The sequence below is a fragment of the Cyprinus carpio genome, chromosome A19 (assembly GCF_018340385.1).
Source record: "Cyprinus carpio isolate SPL01 chromosome A19, ASM1834038v1, whole genome shotgun sequence".
Taxonomy (NCBI): domain Eukaryota; kingdom Metazoa; phylum Chordata; class Actinopteri; order Cypriniformes; family Cyprinidae; genus Cyprinus; species Cyprinus carpio.
In genome coordinates this window covers 21,444,324-21,462,683 of record NC_056590.1, presented here as the reverse complement: position 1 = coordinate 21,462,683, position 18,360 = coordinate 21,444,324, and the positions used below count along the sequence as shown (strand labels likewise).

General features: G+C 36.7%; 3 protein-coding genes across 5 annotated transcripts; 1 reads left to right on the top strand and 2 right to left on the bottom strand.

The window, feature by feature from the left end:
• Nucleotides 1-2,014: 2,014 nt before the first annotated feature.
• LOC109073074 (CREB-regulated transcription coactivator 2-like) lies at nt 2,015-11,611 on the bottom strand. The gene is made up of 14 exons (XM_042777006.1): nt 11,245-11,611; nt 10,043-10,144; nt 9,813-9,905; nt 9,508-9,569; nt 9,269-9,337; nt 8,974-9,074; nt 8,585-8,655; nt 8,442-8,485; nt 8,162-8,364; nt 6,790-7,241; nt 5,447-6,181; nt 5,310-5,366; nt 5,045-5,189; nt 2,015-3,002 (listed from the first exon to the last, which is right to left on the bottom strand). The coding sequence occupies exons 1-14, from the start codon at nt 11,422-11,424 to the stop codon at nt 2,899-2,901; spliced, it is 2,418 nt and encodes an 805-aa protein (XP_042632940.1). The 5' UTR covers nt 11,425-11,611; the 3' UTR covers nt 2,015-2,898.
• A 536-nt stretch (nt 11,612-12,147) lies between these two features.
• On the top strand, nt 12,148-13,530 carry LOC109073072 (chromatin accessibility complex protein 1-like). Of its 2 annotated transcripts, XM_019089245.2 has the most exons (4): nt 12,148-12,368; nt 12,653-12,779; nt 12,867-12,955; nt 13,179-13,530. In XM_019089245.2, the coding sequence occupies exons 1-3, from the start codon at nt 12,216-12,218 to the stop codon at nt 12,944-12,946; spliced, it is 360 nt and encodes a 119-aa protein (XP_018944790.1). In that variant the 5' UTR covers nt 12,148-12,215; the 3' UTR covers nt 12,947-12,955; nt 13,179-13,530. The 2 variants fall into 2 exon arrangements, with proteins under 2 accessions (XP_018944790.1, XP_018944789.1); XM_019089244.2 differs by having other exon boundaries at nt 12,150-12,368; nt 12,867-13,530.
• Nucleotides 13,531-14,531: 1,001 nt separating this feature from the next.
• si:ch211-57n23.1 lies at nt 14,532-17,919 on the bottom strand. Of its 2 annotated transcripts, none has more exons than XM_019089246.2 (3): nt 17,770-17,919; nt 16,088-16,597; nt 14,532-14,895 (listed from the first exon to the last, which is right to left on the bottom strand). In XM_019089246.2, the coding sequence occupies exons 2-3, from the start codon at nt 16,594-16,596 to the stop codon at nt 14,754-14,756; spliced, it is 651 nt and encodes a 216-aa protein (XP_018944791.1). In that variant the 5' UTR covers nt 16,597; nt 17,770-17,919; the 3' UTR covers nt 14,532-14,753. The 2 variants fall into 2 exon arrangements, with proteins under 2 accessions (XP_018944791.1, XP_042632939.1); XM_042777005.1 differs by having other exon boundaries at nt 16,088-16,581.
• Nucleotides 17,920-18,360: the final 441 nt, after the last annotated feature.

Below are 18,360 nucleotides of genomic sequence, written 5' to 3'. Positions count from 1 at the left end.
ACACCCAGGCCTGATTACTGCACATCTGTTCACAATCAAGAAATCTCTTATGTAGGACCTGCCTGACAAAGTGAAGTAGACCACATCATGCAGAGGTCCAAATAAATTCAGAAACAAATGAGAAAGAAAGTAATTGAGATCTATCAGTCTGGAAAAGGTTATAAAGCCATTTCTAAAGCTTTGGGACTCCAGAGAACCACAGTGAGAGCCATTATTCACAAATGGCAGAAACATGGAACAGTGGAGAACCTTCCCAGGAGTGGCCGGCAAACCAAAATTACCCCAAGAGCACAACGACGACTCATCCAAGAGGTCACAAAAGACCCCACAACAACATCCAAAGAACTGGAGGCCTCACTTGCCTCAGTTAAGGTCAGTGTTCATGACTCCACCATAAGGAAGAGTCCGGGCAAAAATGGTCTGCATGGCAGAGTTCCAAGACGAAAACCGCTGCTGAGCAAAAGGAACATAAAGGCTCGTCTCAGTTTTGCCAGAAACATCTTGATGATCCCCAAGACTTTTTGGAAAATACTCTATGAACTGACGAGACAAAAGTTGAACATTTGTCCCATTACGTCTGGTGTAAAAGTAACACCGCATTTCAGAAAAAGAACATCATACCAGCAGTAAAATATGGTTGTGGTAGTGTGATGGTCTGGGGCTGTTTTGCTGCTACAGGACCTGGAAGACTTGCTGTGATAAATGGAACCATGAATTCTGCTGTTTACCAAAAAATCCTGAAGGAGAATGTCCTGCCATCTGTTCGTGACCTCAAGCAAGCTTGGGTCCTGCAGCATGACAATGATCCAAAACACACCAGCAAGTCCACCTCTGAATAACTGAAGAAAAACAAAATGAAGACTTTGGAGTGGCCTCGTCAAAGTCCTGACCTGAATCCTATTGAGATGCTGTGGCATGACCTTAAAAAGGCGGTTCATGCTCGAAAACCCTCCATTGTGGCTGAATTACAACAATTCTGCATAGATGAGTGGATCAAAATTCCTCCACAGCGCTGTAACAGACTCATTGCAAGTTATCGCAAACGCTTGATTGCAGTTGTTGTAGGGGGCAAACACTTTTTCACACAGGCCCATGTAGTTTTGGATTTTGTTTTCCCTTAATAATAAAAACCTTAATTTAAAACTGCATGTTTTGTTCACTTGTGTTATCTTTTACTAATATTTAAATTAGTTTGATCTGAAACATTAAAGTGTGACAGACATGCAAAAAAATAAGAAATCAGGAAGGGGGCCAACCATTTTTACACCACTGTATATATGTATATATATATGTGTGTGTGTGTATGTATGTACTGTGTATATTTATGATGTACATGCATGTACATATATAATGAGGTTAGCTAGATTTGAAGTCATATTACCCAGCTGAGCGCCACATTTAACATTATTTTTATACTAAAATAAATATATATAAATTTATATAATTAATTCAATATAATTTTATATATAAAAAGTTATGAGTATAGTAAAATGGCAAATCTTACCTTCATTTTAGACATCTTAGTTGTTACCATTTGTTGAGATAGTTTGAAAGACTTCAAAGAAAATTCCATAGGCAATCAAACAGCACGATCATAAAAAACAACGCACACAGTTCTACACATATCCAGTGGTAAAGAGTATGCCTTAATAAACCAATGCCAAAAACAACAGTATTTGGGAAAATATGAAACATCTGCATTTCATTCACATCCCAAATGCACAATTCTTATCCTATGGATATAGTGTGTACTCTTAAGTTGTTGTAAAAATTAATATGGGCTTTAGGAATGACGAATTCTGGAACATATACATTGGATCTGAAAATCTACAAACAAACTGGGCTTTAATTAGATGATCCAAGGACTCTGTGTGAGGTAAATAGGCACAAAATGCAAATTTCAGCACAAAGAGATAATAAATATGTTTTTTTTATGTGAGGCCGGGCCTGGTGTAAACTGGTATATCAGTCCTAAACTTAATAGTAACAATATTTGAAAAAGTACGCTTAAAGGTATTAGTCCACTTTTTAATTTCAATACTTCTGGAATTTACAGATTGTGTTTCTGTACATATTATGTTATTAATTGTCAAAAATGTAAATGTATTCCAATATGCATACTGTGAAAATATTTCAGATTTTACATTGAAGACAAATACTGAAAAACAACATGACCTCTACCAGAGAGTGATAAAGCAAAATGAATATGAAAATATAATAAAACTGCATTATGAAACATTATGAAATATGAAACTGCAACAAAATAAAGATATGGAAATTAAAAGCCAAGCATCAACAGTCAGTTACAAGAAGTCACAAAAATGACCCCAGTCATACTATAACAAAATAAGACTATAACATGCAAACAGATGGATATGAAATCTGAAAGGCTGAGTTCTACATAATTAGCTTTGATCTAAATGTTAAAGAGTAAAATCTTAATTTTACAATCAAGACAACATTTTGATGAATTAAACAAGTTGGCCCTAAACTAGCCATATTTTCTTATATTTTTGTTTATTTCCATATTATACCAGTTTTTCTATGCAATGAAATGTGAAAACATACATTTCCTAAACAACTCATACATGACTTCGCCTCATGTATTGGTACATAAACAATCTATTTATTCTATTTATAATAAAATATAACCAAAAATGCATATTAAGGCACATAGACCTGCTATTTAGAACCTCTGTGTGCAAAAACTATTTATTAAAATACAATTTTTATGTTAGTTCCCTTAAAGAACCTTTCAAGCCAATGTAAAGTTAACATTACATATAGTTGACTTTAAGGACTATATTTAAATTCCATTGCCAAAAAATATTCTCTTTAAAGGGTACTTGTTTGAATAAATGCATCATAACAACATTTACGTCAACTTTTATGATACATTCATGGCCAACCTAAGTTAGTGTCCAGGTTAAACGTTTCTAGATCAAACTCCAAAATAGAGTCCGACAGACTTGATAAGTCCTGGTCCAGCCAGGATGATGGGTCTGAAAATGTGAAGAAACAATAATTAGTGAGAAATTTAAGTGAATGATAGGAGACTCCATAATGAAATATGATAAGACATATAGGCTATATACACTACAATTTAGTCTATAAAACAATATATCACTCTCATATATAGAGTGACAACTTATATTTACAGTCATGTGAAAAAGTTAGGACACCATATTGAATTCCATGGTTTTCTGTATCAGGATATAATAAAAAAATATCTGGTCTTTGGCAGGTCTTAAAATTTTGAAAATACAACCTCAGATGAACAACGACACATGACATCACAACGTGTCATTGTTTATTAACAAAAATAAAGCCAAGGTGGAAAAGCCATGTGACAAAGTTAGGACACCCTATGATTCAACTGCCTGTAGATCCACTTTTAGCAGCAATAACTTTCCGTATGACTTTATCAGTCTCTCACATCGTTCTGGAGGAGTTTTGGTTCACTCTTCTTTACAACGTTGCTCAGGTTTATTGAGGCTTGTGGGCATTCTGATTTGTTTATGCACAACTCTCACCACAGCATTTCAGTCAGGATGAGCTCTGGAATTTGACTGGACTGCTGCAATCCCTTGACACTTTTCTTTTCAGCCGTTCTGTTGTAGATTTGGTGGTGTGCTTGGGATCACTGTCCTGTTTCATGACCCAACTTTAGCTGTCGGACAGATGGCCGACTCTAGAATGCTTTGGTATACAGAGGAGTTCATGGTCAAATCAATGACTGTGAGGTGCCCAGTTCCTGTAGCTTCAAGACAAGCCCAAAATCATCAGCCCTCCACCAGCATGTGTGACTTTTGGTATGAGGTGTTTTTGCTGATATGCTCTTTATGTTTTCACCAAAATCTCCACTTTGGTCTCATCTGTTCAAAGGACATTGTTCTAGAAGTCTTATGATTTGTTCAGATGCAACTTTGAAAACCTAAACCGTGCTGCCATGTTTGTTTAGAGAAAAGGCTTTCTTCTGGCAAGCCTTCCAAATAAGCCATACTTGTCCCATGTTTTTCTAATTGAACTGTCATGCACTTTATCATTTAACATGTTAACTGAGGCCTATAGAGTCTGCAGTGAAGTTCTTGGGTTGTCTGCCATTTCTCTGAGTGTTACATGGTCTGTTGTTGGGGTGAATTTCCTGGGACGTCCACTTCTGGGAGGACTGGTGTCTGTTTTGAATGTCTTAATAAACTTCCTCACTGTAGAATGATGCACTTCGAATCATTTGGAACTGGCCATATTTCTCTTCTCAGATTGATGGCAGCAACAGTTGCTTGATCATTCCTGATGTCTTTCCTCTTTGGCATTATGTTAACACACACCTGAAGGAAACTGACAAAACTTCTGCTTTCATAGAGCTGCTCACACTTGCTGATGATCAGTTAATCAAAGGTATTTGATTAGCAGTGCCTGACCATTACTTACCATCTTAATTCCTATGTTAACAGTAAGGGTGTCCTAACTTTGTCACATGGCTTTTCCATCTTATTTTTTTTTTAAATAAACAATGACACAGTGCAGTATGTCATGTGTTGTTGTTCATCTGAGGTTTTATTTTCCTAAATTTAAGACCTGCCAAGGACCAGATATTTTTTTATTAAGCACTGATACAGAAAACCATGGAATTCAATAGCGTTTTCACATGACTGTATATGAATTATGTAGTCTGCTATATGTAGTCTGTTTCAGTTTCAAGTAATCTGCTATACTGTTATAAAGATCTAATTAATTTACATTACAAGCTATTAGAATGTCACTTTTTGGCCATATAAATGTCAGCGACTGCCCCAAATTGCATCCTCTCAATAAAACTTTTATTTCTTACTCAACTATAAGCACCATATCCTTACTATTATACAATATGAGTCTGATGCATGATGTATCGGATTTATAAATATATATAATAACTATTCTTTTTAGATATTTTTTTTATTTGTCTATAATTTTAGTAAACTTTTCCAGTTAAAAAACTTTTCAGACTATTGTTTCATACGTCAGGCTTTAAAGGGGTTAAACTGGCTTCAGAAACATATCTTACCAGATAAGTTTATGTTGAACACATTTTGTGTCTCTCCAGCACTGTTGCTTTGATTCTGCAGGAGCTGCTCCTTGCTTTCTGCAGCTTCACAGTTAAGATCTGACACTCTACTGCCACCTAGAGGCTCTTTCTGAAGCACTCCAAGCTGCACAGAGGATACACATCATCAAAGTCAGTCATAAATGCAGAGGCTCTGCACAGCATCAGACCATATGGCCAAGACATGTGCAATCTAAACTGATGACTCAAGAAACAAACAATGTACCTGCTGGGAAAGGGCCTTTGCCTGACTAGGGGTAAGATTTAAGCCAACATATGATTCCTGTAACAAAAAAGGTGTTTATTATCATTGATTATAATAATTAATTCTGGCTAACATACTTGAATGCAAACAGGGTTCACCTTGTTCAGTTCAAAACCTTTATCCTGTAAACCTGGATTTGCTACAGTTACTTCGCTTTCCTTATAATGAGGGACCTTCAGTCCCTTTCCTTGACTCTCGTGGATAGCAATCTTAGATAGTGGTTTTGGTTCTTCTGGCGTCTGCATACAGTGTCTACGTTTCATTTGTGCATGTTGCATGCCATGTGGGCCTGTTACATGTTTCCAGTTTTTCTCTTGACCTGGAGAGGGGAAAGTTATAGGTTGATGTAGCTGTTGATTTTGGTACTGGCCCTCTTGGGATGGCATCTGCCACTGGTCCGGACACTGGTACTGCTCCTCAGGCATCTGATGAGGCTGGAACTGTGTGTACAGTTGTAGTTGTTGTTGTTGTTGTTGTTGTTGTTGTTGCTGCTGCTGTTGGGTAAGCGCTTGCAGTGAGATGTGTGGTTGGTGAGTCTGGCAATGATACAGTAACTGCTGATGATGTTTAGAGTTTGGTTGTGAATGATGCTGCAGGGGCCGACTGTGTTTGTGAACATGGTGTTGTTGTGTCTGACTGTGTGTTTGTTGATGTTGTGACTGGTGTTCATCTTGACTCCACTGTTCCATCTCTGGGATTGACTGATGCTGTGCCTCTGGCTGGAAATACTGCCGCATTGACTGATGGGAGAGTGGAGGAGCGGATCTGAGGTGCTGAGTGCAGGGATACGCTGGTGGCTTCGTCTCCTTCAAAACTTTGTTGAGGAGAGCACCCTGTGTGAAATATTCAGCGCACATTAGAACCTGAATAATATCGAACAAGTAATAAAATCAGAAATTATGACCAGGAAGATGGAAGTTTCTTTGGTCTTTCTGAAAGTTCTCAGTTGATTCGGGGTATCTGCATGTTTGATGGAATGAAATGCATGACCTTATGATGCCAATCAAAAATCTTATTGACAGACTGCAGGGTTTAAAGCAGTGTTAGTAACTAAAAATATAAAAAAATCACATTTAGTAATTTAAATAAGGCTAAAATAAAATATAAGATCAAATTATAGAAAATTAGAAATGTTGCTAACTGAATAAGTACTAAGTTACTAAGACTGAAAAAAAATAAAAAATAATGATAAATAGAAAAAAAATGAAAATAAAAGCTAATTCAAATATATATAATAATTATATATTAATATTATATATTTTATATTTTTTCTGCCTTGGTTTGTCATGACTCATTATATATAGTAAATTACATTATATTAAAACTTTTGAAGGCCTTTAAATTAGTAAGTGGTTTTATGAAATTAAAACTTAAAATCTTTTTGATGAACCTGCAGAAACCCTGTGAGCAAACATGATTATCAGAAATGTGTATATCTTGCCTGGGATACAGAGGACATGGTTGGAGACACTGTAGGTGAGAACTGCTTTGGATGCTGCCAGCGGGACTCTCCTCCACTGGGCACAATGAGTGGGCTGAGCTGGGCTCTCTTTCGTGATGTGGCGGCATGGGTGTGGCCAGTCACACGTGGAGAACCAGAGAGTGAAGAAGAGGAGCAAGAGCGAGATCCGTCCATTCCACTGCTGTGGCTGCAGCGGCTGGCAGATGATTGGATGGACTGGTTACTCAGTGAAGAGCTACTGAGGGAGGACTGCAGGGACTGGTTGCTGAGCGATGACTGCAGGGAAGAGTTGCTAAGTGACAGGCGCAAAGAAGTGGAGCTGAGAGAGCTGGGCAGGGAGTGGCTACTCAGACAGGTCTGGATGTTGGGATTGCTGAGTGAAGACTGGAGCAAAGGATTACTTAAAGATGCCTGAAGAGATGAGGATAGACCTAAAAAGACAAAATTGTGTGAAACTTTAATATTTCAAATTTATTTGCACTATAATGTCTTTTAAAATGGCAAGTTTCACTTCTATTTTGAATTCCAGATTTTCAATGTGGCCTCAGACATTTGGAGTACAGTAACACAAACATTGGCTGATTTATTGATCTGGCCCATATATCAGTCATTTACCAATTTGAGTTTTCAAACTGGGGTCCAGGGCAGTGATATTTTAGTATTTTTAATACACTATTATATATTATTTATTAACTTTTTGAAAGAACGTTTACCTTTATATTTGAAGTTTCAATTTTTTACTTTGCTTTAGTAATTTTGTTATTTGCATTTGTCATTTTTATTAGTTTTTTTATTATTTCTATTTAGCTTTGATTCCCGTTTCATTTTCATTTCAGTTTTTAAGTTTAAGCTTTTGTGTAATAATTATATTTTAATTTAACTTATCACATTTTAATTTTAATTTACAAATAAATGTAATTTATTTATTTTATATTCAATTAAAAAAAAAAAAAGTTTTAAAAAACAATAACAACACTGGTACAGAAAAGTTAATATTAAAATTTGCATCCAAATTGTGTAAAAAATATTACACGTGTTATGTATTATATTATTTTAAAACTTTATATTTTAAATTAAAATATTATTTTATTATTTGCAAATAAAAATGTTTCTATACAACAAGCTTTTTAATACAAAGTAAATATTTTTCAATTAATATTTACATTTCTTTGGCTTTAGTACAACACTTTTTTTTACAGTACAAATACATGAAAATACACAGCTGCTTTTATATAATTTAAGATGGAAAGTCCACTGGAAAGTGATTATCATATTTGGGGGTACTAGGCATCAAAAAGTGAAAACCTTCTGCATTAATGACATTCAAACAATGCTGGATCCTGAAACATACCTGGTAAGTTAAAGTCAGCCATAACGCCAGAGTGCGTGGATGCGTTGCTCAATTGTTCCGCACCACTGTGGTGCTCAGAATCCTGGCCTACAGGAAGAGGAGAAGGCAGGTGGAGGCTGGATAGGTCTGGAAGAGAGCCACTCGTACTGAGGGCTGACGGGACAGGGAGGGACGATACTTGCTGATCAGGCAATGGGAAGTTGCTGGAGAGACAGCAAACAAAGAGTTTAAAGAAGAAAAACTGAGATAGCTCAGTGACTAAGACTGAAAAGGAACTTACTGAACAACAGGTGTTTCATATCCTGATGATGCCATTGAGGAGAACTACGAAGAAGACACAGATGAGATAATGAACATTGCTTTCTCAAATAAAGTGTTTAACAACAGTTTATCAGTGTGATATGGATGAGGCAGAACAAATACCTTCTTTAGTTTGGGAGATTGTGCCTCCTCTTGAATATTTTCCTCAATTAGTGGAGCCGGATGTGCAAACCCTAAAGAATCAGTTTAATTTAAAATAAGCATGTAATTTAAGACAAAATACCAATATTTTCAAGTTAGGTTAAAATATGAAACAATCTTATCTAGATGTGAAGTTTACTGACTTATTTGCGATACATTAACTGTTTGCCTGCACTTATACTACCGTTCAAAGAAGTCTCTTATGCTCACCAAGGCACTGATTTGATCAAAAATACAGTAAAAACTGTAATACTGTTACAATTTAAAATAACCGTTTTATTTTTTAACATATTTTAAAATGCAATTTATACCTATTTATTAAAATTCAGCATCGAAACAGTTCAACTCACCACGGTGTCTAGATTGTTGGTTCAGGTTTTGGACGGATTTCGGGTGGCCATGCAACTGGGTGTTTCGCACACTGGTATGGAGGGCTGAGTCAGAGTTGGTTCTGTGAGGATGAACAGAATTAGAAATGGGTGAAAACAGGGTGATGTGGGACTCAAACACACTCTCTACATCTTCCAGAATAAGAATGTTCCTCCCCAGTTAGGGAGATCAATTGGTTCAATAAATAAAATGATTAAATATGCACAAGAGCTGATCTCGGATCAGCAGTCTGAACACTCAGGGGTTCTTGTTTACCTATTAAGAGCTGTCAGAGGAAGACAGACCATCTGGCTTTTCTCAGTGGCAGAACAATTGGACCAGTTTCTGCTTGGACACAAGCAACACTACATTAAAGTACGGACACAAACAAAAGCTCCGGGAGTTCATCCTTACATCTGATAGTGACTTCATTATGAAAATGACATGATTGTTTAGCACCTAAATGTAATGTGTTGATTGTGGTAGATCTGAGAACCCTTTATTTATAATCGTACCTTCTCCAGGTAGGACCTTGTGGAGGAGAGAGGTGGCTAGAGAGATAGGGAGCACTATCAAACTGTAAAATGAAGTTAAGGCTTAAGTTAAGAATTTTGGCTTCAACCAACACATTTTCATCAATTCCACAACTGTTCATGATTACTGTGTAAGCATTTTAAAATTCAGTTGTTTTCAATTTTAAATTTGTAGGATTCTATTCAATTCAGTTACAAAGATTAGAGTTGTGGAGTTGCAATATTCCTATCATACTACTATAAACATGAATCTGTAAGACTATCAGCCATTTTTAAAGTGAGGATACATGTCTCCTGTGCAGTCTGCCAAGGGGACTGGGCTGGACGTCTCTATACTCTTCATCTGCCTCTAGGAGCTGCTGGGTGAGATAACTTGGGTGCTGTAAATAGAAGAAACGCAAATCAAATGAAGTTAATTCAAACAAAAAGACCTGACATTTAAAAAAACAAACATCTTGAATTAGTTTTCTACTCATTTCTCCTTTATTTAAAAGGAAATACAATCAAAATCCCACACCTGGGTCTCTGTGGAGCATCTTGAAATCTGATTGACATTTGGCAGCGATCCTCCATAGTACGGGACCAGGTCTCTGGTTTGCCGGATTCTCTCAGCCTGAACCTGAGGAGGGAATGCAACCTCAACAATAGTAACAATAAAAGCCATCCAACACTGAGTTAAGCGTAAATCTCGTCCCACTCTCTCCCAGACTGCTTTACCCTCAGGGGAACAAATACCTGTTGCATCATTATTTAACACAGACATTGTACTTGAGATTTACAGACCCCTCGGTCTGCAACACTGATGAGAAACAGACCCTAGATGAGTGACTGGCTAAGCTATTTATGTGCATTGACATAATCCACGTGGACCTGCTGAATCACAAGTCCATATACAGATGGTAAAATACTTCCTAAGTCCAATTTAATCCCAACACATTTGTCATGTACTTCTGATTTTGAAGGGGTCTAAAAATATGAAAGTTCATACAGTCTAATTTTCAGGTGTTGTAAAGAGTTACATGGGCAGAACTGTCTGTGTCAGTATAATTCAGTATATTTAGTACATATAATATTTCAAAGGTCTATTGTAATGTATTATGAAGACTGCCGTCTCATACAAGTCATAATTGCATGTAAACAGCCATATTTTTTAATAACTAATTGATTCAAATTATACAATTGCAGAGCTTGAAGTAACATTACATCAAACTGAGTAAATGTAAAGGGGAAATATGCATTTAAATATGGATTATTATTTCTTATGTAAATGTTACTTTTTTTTTTTTTTTTAACTATCTGTTGGATCTTGTGGACCAAGTGAGTAGTTGGTCATCCAGTTAAAATTCAGTACAGGAATAACTTTATTGTTATTAATATTTTTAAAAAGGCAAGCACGTGTGAATACACATGCTCATTTAGCTGGAAAAAACAAGGTTAATGGGTACAAAGAGAGTGTTTACAATTGTTTTTGTTGCGGTTATTTACTTTTAACTTTATTATTGGTTTTTTGTTTCTGAAATCGCACTTTCCAAGAAAAGCCAATAGCTGTAACTAAAGCTGTCCAGTTGTCAGGAATCAATAAAACACACAACTAAAGCACGTAACATTTGAAAGTTTAAGCACTTCCTTCCGCTGCAAACACTTTATAACCCAGTAATAATCCAAAATTCAGGTCAAAAACTATCGTAAATGAGCCTGACATGTCCTGTATTGACTCACCCTGATGGAAGTAACGTCCATCATAACCTCCCGGAAAGCGGCTGTGTCTTCAGCCTGTCGCTGGTTGTGCAGGGCGATTTTCTCGCTGAATTTTCGCGGATTGCAGCTTCCAGGCGCTGGTCCTGCTCCGGGGCCCTGCCCGTGCCCTATTTCCGCAAGGCCTGTACCTGACAAATGCATTATTCCGTCAAATAAGAGAAAGTACGCTGGCTGACACGGCCAGAGTTCGACAAGTGACCCAAGAGAGCAAGACTTTTGACAACGGTGAGCAGTGCATTGTGGGTAATGCAGTCCTGAAGGCTGTAGTAAACATCATTGCCAAGCTCATTCGTTATCTGTAAAGCGCACACGCCCAGCTACTGTCGAGGACAAAAACAACTCTGGTATTTCGGGAAACGTAGTTCCTGCCAATTTAACGACTAGTATGCGGACATTTTGCATTTTTTGTCGACTGATTTTTGTCGCATAAATAAAAGGAAATAAAAATGACATTTGAAACACTAGTATTGAAATACTTTCAAACAGTTGTAATAATTATATAATTTATTTTAATATTCAGTTATTTTAATTGATACTCTCTGCATTCCAGCAGATATGTTTGACAGGTATTCTTAAATCTGCTGTTGACTTTTACTAATAAAAATATAAAATGAAAAGAAAAAAAATGGTCACTTTTCATATCAAATACATACATGATATTCTCAGATGAAAAAAAAATATTTATTTCCGATTTCAAACTGCTTTATGAAATATTGATGAAAAGTGCTCTGGAAGGAAGGACTACAAACGATTCGTCCTAAAACTACAATTCACTTTTCGTTGTGTGACGTGTCTTTGAATGACTTTTGTTTTACTTCCTTTAGGTTTAATTGGGTTATGATTGGGGGGCTGGTAGGGGGCGGTAATGCACCAATTCGCTCCATGCCAACCGCCGTAAAAATATAAGAAGCAGAAGCGGCTGCTAACAGAACATGTCTGAAAACACCATGGAAGAGAAAGTTGAGCAAGCTACAAACAGTAAAAATGTATCTCTGCCGATGTCGAGGGTGCGATTAATCATGAAGAGTTCTCCCGATGTGTCCTGTATCAACCAGGACGCTCTTTTCTTGACAACAAAAGCAACGGTAATTTGATGTGTTATTAATTAATGGTCAGTTGCCTGGTTATCTGCTTTAGTTGAAAGGTGTTTTGGTTTTAGTCTCTTGAAACATCTGTGATATCAGTTAGCTTTTAGTATAAATACACATTCCCAAAAATAATAGCAAAACAAATGTGCATAGTTCTAACAGTTCTATTTATTTAAAAACACTCACGCTGGAGTACAAGAGAACGGCTCCGACAGTAGATTGCATTGCTTATCATTATATCATTATCTTCTGTTTATATTAATGTGACTTTTTCCTCATAGGAGCTTTTTGTCCAGCACTTGGCTCTGTCCTCATATAAAAACGGTTCTGGTAAAGAGACGAACACACTGTCGTACAGTGATCTGGCCAACGCCGCAGAGGAAACGGAAACATTTCAGTTTTTAACCGGTGAGTCCTGGCCATTTGTGATGATGACAAACACTATTCAGACTAAATCGACTGGTGTGTAAACAGTTTTGTCTCTTCTATTTTCAGATATCCTTCCTAAGAAAATCTTGGCCAGAGACTATCTGAAGTCACTGGAAGAAATGAAAAAAGATGATGACAGCCTGTAGGGATGTATAGTAAGTTGGAGGAAATCACTGTGAATTGACCACTTCCTCACTAAAACAGTAGATAAAATCATAGGACATTGTCTTACAAATCAGTACATTTCACCCAAAGAGCTGTACTTTTAAACCTCTGTTGTTATAGAGAGATAATGTACATGTTTTAGTTCATCTAGTCTGTATGTTTTAGCACCCACTTACACTGTGCTGTGTGTCTAAATGTCTGTCGCCACTCTAGATTCACAACTGAACCACTGTGAGAACTGGAAACCAGGACATATGGTGCTTGTCATGCATGATTGGTGTTTTATTACTGCTTGACACCATGATTGTATGTTTTGGGAAGCTCCAAACATCTATACAGTCATTTCCATTCAATGTAAAATCAAATTGAAAATGTTTTTCTCAGGGTTTAAAATGTATTTAGAGGTATATTTCATGCCCAGGAGTTAACATTTGAATCACTGAGGATAAAGATGCATTTGATTCATACTTGACTTTGGACTGCAGCTGAAGATTTATTTAGTGTACTGTATAGTTTTTAAATGCTTGAAGTTTGATTTTTGTTTTTGAATAAATACATTTGCTGATTATGTGTTCACTGTAATTTTATTTTAATATGGCAATCAGTCAGAAACTATAGCCCCTTTCACACATACAGTCTTTACTGGTGAATTACCATTAAGAGATCACGTGTGAACAGTACCTTTTAAAAAATACCATTAAAATCGTTCTAGCAATTGTGTGGGGAAAAGTGGGGATGTCGTGGCCTAGTGGTTAGGGAGTTTGACTCCTAACCCTAAGGTTGTGGGTTTGAGTCTCGGGCTGGCAATACCACGACTGAGGTGCCCTTGAGCAAGGCACCTAATCCGAGTGCTCCAGGTGTGTGTTCACGTTGTGTGTGTGCACTTTAGATGGGTTAAATGCAGAGCACGAATTCTGAGTATGGGTCACCATACTTGGCATACTTTACTTTACTGGTATGAGAAGTTGTAACATTACCAGTAAATTATGGAAAATAATGAACTTTTTCACAATATGCTAATTTTTTGAGAAGGACCGTATGAATTCATAACGCGCTGACGTAAGACGTCTGCTCTGGGCCAATCATAACATTCTGACGCAGATGAAGGATTTACTCTACATTGTTCACTGAAGTCAAAGAAATGTCTTAAGTCGTCTAATACAATGTCTTTGGGCCAAAAGCAGCTACAGGAATGTTAATGTTTGACACACACACACACACAAAAAAACTGACCACCAATACCCCACCATATTTACAAAAACACCATGAGGTGTAGCTGTTTAGAGGTCGTTTCTGGTTAATGATGTCACATATTTACAAGTATTTGAAAGTGATATGTGAATGGTGCTTTATCAGTAAAAAGATGAAACGTTGCCTGTGTGAACAGCACATTTTTGTATTTACCGGTAAAGTCGTTCAGGTAATTTTTACGGCAATTTACTGTGCAAAAGAGGCTTATGACATGTAAAGCATTTGAAAATGAACTGTTGTGTATTATTTTTTAATCACAGACAAATTAAGCTTAATATAATTGTACATTACATTTTTAGGGAACAGTCTATAGTCTGGGGGTATAAAAATAGATTTTATTGCCAGAACCTAATATTTATCCCATTTACTTAATGGAGTGGAAAAACAAGAGGAAAATACGTACCAAAAGAGAAATACAGGGTGCTGTTGGCATGCAGTATATGGGGATAAAAGTCTTGTTTGTTTGATAAAATGTAGTAATAATAAACATGCATTATATTATTTTCCACATGTGTAGGTTGTGATGCTCAAATGAAATTACAGGGGTCGGAGTTTGGCCAGTCGAAGTTGCATAGTGTTCAAAGACCTCTCCAGATTGGCAAGATGTTTCTCTAGAAGTGCTGCTACTTGCTCCTTTTTAGCAATGGAGTCTTTCGTGTTTTCAGTTTGCTCCTTCAGACTGAGAGAGAGAAAAAAAATGTGGCATGTGTTTAAAAAAGAATTCATTTTCTGAATTTTGATTCAGAAGAAAACAACCTGTGTTGACATTTTGTAATCATGTGCTGCCTTTCCACTATCTCTGTGACAGTCAGATTACATTTTCTCAACAGAGAAATTGATTTTTAATGATATCTTGTAAGCCTTTAAAGACAGACATAATGTGAGCTGTAAAGGTTGTTAACTGATGGTTTATGCTTTTGTTGAAGCCAGCAGCCTGCATCATCTCAACTTATTTTTCAATAAACAATTGTGTTTAACATTGGATCTCTTGGTGGAAAAACTACATTACCCATGATTCTGTAAAAAAAAAAAAAATTTTCACAAATACAAAAATCATGTTAGGCAAATTCAGCCAAAATAACTATTTGGTGCCTTACTCCCAATAAGTCAATTTATATATTGGAATAATAATAAAATAAACACACAAACACACATTATATATATACTGTACAGATTAAACAATATATAGTTTTAGGAATTGAAGTTAAAGAAATGAATTACATAGTTCTGTATCTTATCTTTTCTGTCTGATTTCCAAACACTTTTCTTCAAATCAAAGATTTTAGTGATAATAACTCAGCTCTTTTTTTTTCTTTTTTATAAATACTTGGGGAAAAAATGAATGAGAAAAATACTTTACAAAAACAAAACCACTGAAAAGGTGAGTAGGCATAAGAAACTTTCAATTTAGTCATAAATCAGCGGTTACTCTCTGCTTATTCTATAGTAAAATGAATAATAAATATATAAATATAACCACACAAAATAAATGACTGCCAATACGTTTAAATGATTCATAACTGCCCATTTTAAAGAAATAGTTAAAGATTAAAAGATTAACATTCTAATGTAAAAATATTGGTAATTCTCACCCTGCGCTCATAATTTTAAGTAGACAATACATCACATCCTGTCCGGCGGTCATATACCGTCTAGTCACAAAAGTTCAAATATTTCAATGCACCTGAAGCTCAAATTGGTCTGAAAATACTGTATATATGTTCAGAAGTGCAGGCAGCTCCCACACTATTCGCCATCAGAAATGATTGACAGTCATTTGTTGGAGTCGACTTTATAGTAAAATTCTGCTGAATGTTTTAAATCTCAGCCAAATACATCTTCCATGAAAGCATTCACAATCACTCAATTACCTTGAGAAGGTATAAGGCTTTTCCCCCTCCTTCCTCTTCTCATCCAAATCCGTGAACACCTTCTGCATTGTATCGGCGGTCTGGGCCACAGCGAGATGGTCAGCCCGGACGCCCTGCATGTTCTCCCTGGCCTGTTGATCGAAGGACGCACCCCCGTCCTCAAGACCACTAGATGTGGATACAGCCTGCAGTGCTGCCCTGTTCTGCAGCACGAGGAGGCGAGATTTCTCAAACTCCTCTGGGCCCGCTATATCATCCCAGCACACAGGGGAGGATGGAGGAAGCCAGAAGCGCTGAGTGCAGTTAGCTGGCTTGCCGGGCGTCTCTCTGACAAATGGACTATCAGCTGGAAAGCTGTTTAGGAGTTCGTGTAATCCAGAACCCCAGTCCCGGTCCGAATCCTCCAGCTCAAGATCCGTCATAATGCTGCCCGCTGGGTACCAGACAAACAACAGGAAAAGGCAGCAGGACAAACAAGTCCTTCTCATTCTGTCCTGGAGCAACAGCATACTGGTGATATTGCACAAAGAGTAAACAGTATTGAAAGAATGAAACTTTAGTTAACAGTCCTTGCACCATGTGAGCTTAGTGTATTAAACACACATTCCTGACTTTGTAAGCATATGCTGCATATAACAGGATAGACAGGATGACTTTGAAAAAAAATAATAAAGTACAATTTTTGGGTCACATTACATCCTCAAGGTTATTTTAATATATTTTTCTAGCATGTTGCACTATGAGGAGGCTTGCACATATGAAAAAAAACAGCATTTCCCCCTATGAAATTTGTTAGTTTACGAAACAGTCTTAAATTATTTGTATGTATAGAATAGCCATTCTCAACCAAGTGGCTTCTGCAAACTGTCCCCCAAAGTCTTAAAATTATTTCAGTCTTAATTAAAATAATAATAAAAAGAAACATAGGAGAGCCTACAAATACAGTCCATTTCAAAAGGGAAGTCAAAAATGTTGAGAACCAGTGCTGTAGAGAATATTAATGGTGTCATATTTTTAATTTATTGCTTTTATTTGATACATTGTTAAAATATTTTTATGATTATGGCAAACAGCAGGTGGTGTAAAATCTAAATCTACTAAATGTACTGTATAAACTTTCCACCAAGAAACACGAATAGTCACTTATGTTTTTGATTATAGTAATTAATTGCAAAATAATGATTGCTTTCGAATACATTTCTTCAACATTCCTCCATGCAGCTGATCAGACAAAGAGGTAGGTCGAAGCATTTCTATAATGTTGAGCTGCTGGGGATGCTCAAACAAAGTAATTTTGGTACATTCTGCCCCAGAATGTACACTTTTCTAGGGAATCGGACAAAACTGCTGTATTTCTGTTACAGTAGAAAGTAACATAGAAACAAATGTGTACATTACATGCATCGTTTTATTAGTTTACTGTTCTCACTCAAGACCGACCTAAAGTTAGTGTTAAGGAAACCAAAAAATAACTAAGAAATAAAATAAACCCAGCTCACACGTAGGAAATTCTAAAACAAACTGTTGACTAAATACTTCGTCGACGCCGTCTGCGTTGAAACGTTTTATGAGAAAAAAATCCTTTAAAACAGCGTTTTTACTTTTAAGCTTACAATTAACAAACGAAGCAAAAGGATTCGACACGTTAAAATGTTAAATTAGTCCGTTTCAGACAAACTTACCTTACAAACTACTGTAGACCAGCAGACAGAAAAGGAGCTCGCGTGCTTCTCATAAATGAACTATTGGAAAATCTGACTCGCTCTTCACAGCTCGACTCAGAGCGCCTCACAACTCATGTCGTCTAGTTACGACAAGGAAAGCTTTTACTTTCACAATCGCTCTTCACAGCTCGACTCAGAGCGCCTCACAACTCATGTCGTCTAGTTACAAGAGTGGAGTAAAAAAAAAAAAAAATCCAAAACGTCTGAGATGTGCTTTTCCATTCCCAGAGTTTTGGTCAGCTGGAAGAGAGTCCGGGTCGCAATTCCCAGTGAGCTGCCTATCTAGACAGCATTTTAGACATCATTTGGATGCGGAATAACATACTCTCTATAGCACTGTGCAGACATGCGCTCTTCACAGCTCGACTCAGAGCGCCTCACAACTCATGTCGTCTAGTTTGGTTTTTTAATTTCTTTTTTTTTGGGGGAAGGACAGACAGAGCTGAGGCAGTCAATTTATTTTAAGAGATATACAAGGATTGTCCTTAAAAACCTGCACTTATTTGAGCTAAACTGTACAATATAAAGCTTCGTTTTAGACTGTAGTGT